At 43.8% G+C, this 6,190-nt stretch overlaps 1 protein-coding gene across 1 annotated transcript; it reads right to left on the reverse strand.

The window, feature by feature from the left end:
- Window positions 1-846: 846 nt before the first annotated feature.
- Window positions 847-3,456, reverse strand: LOC146650466 (protein DVR-1-like). The gene is made up of 2 exons (XM_085384423.1): window positions 3,061-3,456; window positions 847-2,286 (listed from the first exon to the last, which is right to left on the reverse strand). The coding sequence occupies exons 1-2, from the start codon at window positions 3,335-3,337 to the stop codon at window positions 1,433-1,435; spliced, it is 1,131 nt and encodes a 376-aa protein (XP_085240549.1). The 5' UTR covers window positions 3,338-3,456; the 3' UTR covers window positions 847-1,432.
- Window positions 3,457-6,190: the final 2,734 nt, after the last annotated feature.

Consider the following 6,190-nt stretch of genomic DNA (forward strand, 5'->3'; position numbering starts at 1 on the left):
GGCATGGGGATTCAGTGGTTTTCACCATCACCTCAAAAAAAGAAAGTCCAGAGTTTTAATCCACCTGCAGACTGAGTTTGCATGGGCTCTCTCTGGGTACTGCGACTTCCTCCAACAGTCCAAGACGTCCATGTTAGATTAACTCACAACTCTAAATTTGCCTGAATGTGAGTGATTTGTCTTCTGTCTCTCCTACGACAGATATCCAAATTCCTGATGGAGGTAATGTTCACCCACATAAATACCTCCCTCTCGTTTTTAGATCTGGACATTTAAGTACTTGAGTCATACAGTGAGTACTTACACATAATCAGGTGAATTTTATTGTATTTTTTCCTGTTGTTTTGGAGGGTTTCTCATTTGGTAACATGAAAACTAAATATTTTCTTCTTACAACAGAACTGCATTAGTCACATATGTGTAGCCTCTTTTATATCATCCTTTAATGTATTGTTGTTGGTATAATATTCTAGTGCTTTCATTGATTCGTTACACGGGAACACTGGAAGAGGGGGGGGAAAAAAAAGTCTTCAAGCCTTTTAAAGATTTGAAGAAAACCTGCTGTATAAAAGAAACATTACCAAAACCCAGTGAGAGCATCAGAAGAACATTCTGGAAGACAGAATCTGCTCGCCAGGCTTCTTCTTCACACCACAAACTCTCTGTATCTCTCACTAATTACTCCAACCCGTCAGCCTCTCCTGGCTGTCGTCATGGCAACCCCAGCGGTTTGGCTCCCTGGTTGAGGGAGGGGGGGGGGGGTGCTGTTATCAGGCAAGAAGGTGAGATAAGTGTTTATTTCCCATTGAAGCAGATAAAGGAGTGGATGATCTTTGCAAACATTTAAACCACAGGGAAGCTCTAAAGATGTGTAAGGACTGAGCTGCTCTTTGAACATCAGTGTAGTTGTCTGATTTTTTTTTGTTGTTGTTGTTCATCATTTATATTTCTGTCAAAGATTTAGCACTAAGATCTTGATTTTTGTCATTTTAAATCAAATACACCTAATTAAAAGCAAAATAGTTCTTAAAATCTGCTTTTAGTTAAACAAAACTTGAGATTGTAACTTCAAAATCAGCAAACTTAACTCACTTTTAGGTCTTGGACTCAGAAAATGCTGTTGGATCGATGCCGCCCAGTATTGCAAGCGATGTGTAACAGACCACTTAAGCCATTGTTAAAACTGAAAAACACTAAATTCCTAATTTTATTTCATTAGACTTCAAACAAAAGACAAACAAGAGCTTTCAATAAGAGCAAATAGGTTAAATTCTTTAAAAATTACTGTCTGCAAACATATTCCATTACATATTGAAAAACAATCATTTTAAAAAATTGCAGTAACAACAATTCTAGACTCGCATCACTGGACAAAGCAGCTGAATGAATCAGAGGATAATATCTGCTGACCAATCAGAAGTGTCCAGCATCTTCAGCGACACCCGCATTCATCCACCACCATGTCCTGGTAATGCTGAAGCACCACATTGTCATTGTTGTCGTAGTAGAGCATGGAGATCGAGGAGAGACGGATGGGGACGCAGCAGGGCTGTGGCGTGTTCTCTGGATCCAAGGAATGCACCAGGGTCTGCAGGATGGCATGGTTGGTGCCGTTCAGGCTCTCACTGAGCGGGAACGGACACTCCCCGTGGCAGTAGTTGGCCATGAAGCCCTGCGGGGCGATGACCCAGTCCTGCCAGCCGACATCTTTAAAACTGATGTAGAGGCGGCGAGCTTTACACACATTGCTGGGTGTCACGGGGATGTGGATGGCGCTTCTCCTCTGTCTGGACTGACACCGATTTGGGTTGAGGGACACAGCCACTAGTGAGGCCTGAACCAACGGGAAGGTGAAGTCTTTTTCCAGCGGCAGGGAGTTACCGGGGTAAAACGGAAAGAACTCTTCCGGGTCTGGTCCGAGAGGGAGCAACTCTAAATTTAAGCCGTAGTTAGACCCCGGTTTGCGCCAGCTCTCTGCCACCGCTGTGAGATCCATGGTGATGGAGGTGGACTCGGGCTGCAGCTGGACCGACTGGGACAGCAGGAGTCTGCGGTTCGCCTTAGGATTAGTTCCCTTCAAAGTCGATCGGATCACTTTATAAAGAGAGGCACTAATGGCCTGGGACCCTTGCAGCAGCTGCACGGGACTGAGGGGCTTCCAGTGGAGCTTGATTTCCAGCTGAGCCAGAGATAGCATCTCCACAGGCTGCAGGATGGACATGTTGAAGAAAAGATGCTTCTCCAGGCAAGCCTGACAGCTGCTGCTCCAGCCAGACACCATCCTGCCTGCAAAACATCCGCCAAGACAGCAAGATTAACAAGGAACTTACAGTTTTTCCAGGAGTCAAGAGAAGAGTACAAGTCAGAGCAAAGAATGTGCATTTTGTTTATGCAACAGAGCTCAGTCTTCGCTTCAATAAATTACAGCTTCTGTCTCTTACCAGCATGAAATGCTTGTAACTATTTCACCTTTTGTATCTGAATCAGCTTTAATGAATAAATATGTGCCTAGCTTTGCAGAGACATGAAATATAGCTTGGCTATTGGCTATTAAAAGGCCAGATATGCTTTTTTAAGGCTTAAATAGGGGGGAGTTCTGAAAGCAAACCTGGAAGGAATGTTAGTAAATTATATCAGAGCAAATCAATATTTCCATCGGTTTTTTCATCATTTTTCTTTCAAAATGTAAATCTAAATAACGAGTTCGTGCCACCGCTGAGTCTTTGGGGTAAACATAACTATCCCTGACACTCACACAAACACTCACTGTTGTGATCTCAGCCATCAGCAGCACTGCATCCTCCTCTGGCAGCATACTGCACACTGACAGGCTGACAGCCATGGACGATGTTCGATATTAAATCTCTTAATAGGCTTTAAATCAATTACACGTGACAGTCAACACAAAGGTTTCAGACATTTTTCATAGTGTCAGTGGGCTACATAATAAACTTAAAACAAAGTATCGATCAACCAATACCAGCGTTCGTATCGATAGTTCTAGTGCTTCAGCTCCAGCATCCTATGTTTTGACTAACATCAGCTTCTCCAAGTAGCTACCTTGGTCTTGGACGTATCTGACGATGTTGCCGCGGACTCCATACTCGGACACCGTGCAGGGCTGGCTCTCCAGAGCCTGGAGCTTCTCGGCCCTCCGGAACATCCCCCAGAGAGCGGAGGGGACATGGCGTCGGGGCTGGAGGCTCCCTGCAGGCCTCGGCCTCTCGGAGAGCCCTAGGGACCTCAGGAGGAGCTGCTCCTGCCTGTTTGTGTCCTCCACGGGTGAAAGGGCACACGCGCCGAGAAAACACACCGCCAGCAGCAACACAGGAGCCATGCCCGGACTTTCGGTTGATTTTGGACTCGGCAGCTCCAGAGCTTCTTCACCTGTAACCTTTAGTTTAACCTCACAGAGATCCCGGCGCGCAGCTGCGTAATCATGTTAATGAGAAGCGGGCGAAGATAAGCGGGGGGAGGGCTGAGCTCGGGGGAGGAGGGCTGAGCTCAGGACAGGTCCCTTGAAATAACAATGACATTCCTGAATGAAGTCACCAAGCAGTCTGGAAACATCGCGCTGTTTACACTGTAAAATCAGCTTTTATTATATCCTCCATCCTGTTTATAGGCTCAGACTCACTTTCTCCCTGAGTCAAATTCACCAGGTAATTCGACTTACAGGTGATTGTTTTTTTAAACACCAATACATGTTGAATGCAGAAGCTTCCAGAAACATGATCATCTCAATCCTCAAGTCCCCTCTTCTGTCATTGTTGGTCTCTTTTAAAAACCGAGTTTTAAAAGTCTTGATGTGTGTGTCTTGTTTTATATGATCTGTGAGTCGAACCTCACTGTAAACGGAGGTCAATATAAGCTCAACAATGAATTCTGGGCCCCCAGGGGACTCTCTTGGAGGATGACCCGGCCACCCTGTGAGAGGTCTTTTACTGCGCCAGTGCGGTGATGTCAAACAGAGGCTTTATCTCAGTGAAAACACTGGTAACACCGGGATGTGTCTGCCAGATAAGAAGGCACAGCAGTAACAGGCCAGTTTATTCAACAGCGTTTAAGCTGAATTGTGCTCAAAGGGTGAGACGATCGCGCCATCTAGCGCCCGTTGAGGGTATGAACTTCTCATGATCTCTCATAATGCGACTGACTTCTGCTTCATATAAAGACTTCTTACAGAACTGAAGTGATAAAATTGTTCATGAGAAGAAAACATTCCAACATATTCTCATTTTAAATATATTATGTTCCCTCTGTGAACCCTCAGAGTGGTTCTTCTTATTAATCTGCTATGAAAAGACGAAACAGATGCAGTGATTTTATTGAAATGTACACATACATGAATGGAAATACAGAAATGGAGTTTGAACGTCAATATTTGGTATGATCACCTTTATTCTTAGACTTCCTGAGGTCTCATACGTCAGTGTTTTTTTAAGCATCTTCAGGAATAGTTCTCCAGGCTTCTTGATGTTGGCTGCCTTTTGTCCTGTTCTCTGTCAAGATGATTCCACACTGCTTCAGTAATGTTGCAGCTCAGGGATCAGTGACATGCTGAAAACTGAAGCCAGTCCCAGTCAGATAGTTTTGCATGGTGGATCCAAACCTAATGGTACTTCGTATTTCTGCATTTGTAATTTCATAAATTTTGACAAGATTTCAACACCACTGGTGGAAATGCAGCCCCAAACCATGACTGAGCCGCCACCGTGTTTTACATTTGGATGCAGACACTCACAGTTGCACCTCTCTCCTGAACTCCTCTGTACCTATTGTCACGGATTTTCACCCCAGTTCTTGTGTTATTTGGGATACCCCAGCTTCTTCTCCCGTTTCCTTTGCTGGATTGTTTCCGAATTCCTAAGGATGTGGCTTTCAGGTCCTATTAATCTGCTGTGGATATTTTTTTAGGTCTGCCACTCTTTTTGTCCTCCACTTGTCCATGTCCTCATTGACATCAGCTTGTAATAAAAGCAGAAAATCACTTTGGTATTCAAGTGATCAGTGTATTCTCTGTAAACCTTTGGCTCACAATCAGTACTTTTAATATATTTATATTATTAATTGAAACTTTGGCCATGTTTAAAGTGTTTGCAGGCCAGTGTTGCCCTTAAATAAACGGTTCTCAAACTGCAGAGCAGGACTCAAAGCAGAGGCACGGCTGGTGGGACATGGATCATCTTCATACAGCAACTGCTTTTAGAGGTTACACAGCTGATCACCTGTCACTTTAACCCCAGCAACCTCTTCTGTCGCAGAAACCATCTGCATGTCCTCGTTTACCCTCTTCATCAGTGGTCCCCAACCTTTTTTGCACCTCGGACTGGTTTATTTCCAGCAAAATTTTCACAGACCGGCCTTTAAGGTGTTGCGGATAAATTCAACAAAATAAAACCAGTACCAAAAAAAAGAAAAAAAAAAAAGAAAATGTATTCATAACATGTGGGAAAAGACCCAGGGAAACAGAGTTAACAGTAAAAATGATTTAATAAAAATAACGCTAAAAACCGATAAAAAAAAAAAAATTTCACACCCTAGCCTCAACTCTTGCGGCGCGGTACCAAACCGGCCCGTGGCCCGGGGGTTGGGGACCGCTGGTCTACATCCCCCTGGTAAATCTACTATCCACCTCGTCTTTAAATTTGTCTTCAATCTGCTCAATCAGAGTCATCCCCTCTCATGTACTCATTCTCAGTCTTTGCCCATTTTGGTCACAAATGACGAAAATCTGAACATCTTCAACTCAGCCACCTCCATCTTCAGTCGCTCCACCGTCCCCCTCCACCCGGCCAGGACTCTCTTCATTGTCCATTGCTTCCGATAGTTGACCTGGGGTATTTAAACTCATCCACTTTCACTGCCTCTGCTCCTTACAGCTTCACTGTTACACCTCCCTCCATTCCATTCTTACTTTTACTAAAACTCATTTTGCATCTTTTTGTACTTTCAATAAATTCTTAGTAAGAAACCAAAAACAAACTTTTTTCCCTCCACAAAACTCACTTGATTAATAACAACAGTCAACATGGAACATTTGGGAAAAGCATATTTTTGACTTGTAAACTGATACATTGTGAATCATTTCTTACACCGAGGTCAGCAAGTGAGGATTCCCTGTTCATACCAGGCCATAAGAAACCCTGTTGTGTTTTTCATGCTGCACAAATATCAACACAAGTCAATC

Source organism: Rhamphochromis longiceps, linkage group LG16 (assembly GCF_057381845.1).
Source record: "Rhamphochromis longiceps isolate RC_006_pf linkage group LG16, R_longiceps_female_GT1.1, whole genome shotgun sequence".
Taxonomy (NCBI): domain Eukaryota; kingdom Metazoa; phylum Chordata; class Actinopteri; order Cichliformes; family Cichlidae; genus Rhamphochromis; species Rhamphochromis longiceps.

Coding starts and splice junctions, on each gene's coding strand:
- LOC146650466 (XM_085384423.1), bottom strand. CDS start 3,337: ATGGCTCCTGTGTTGCTGCTGGCGGTGTGTTTTCTCGGCGCGTGTGCC. Junction 2,287..3,060: donor CAGATACGTCCAAGACCAAG/GTAGCTACTTGG, acceptor GATGTTTTGCAG/GCAGGATGGTGTCTGGCTGG.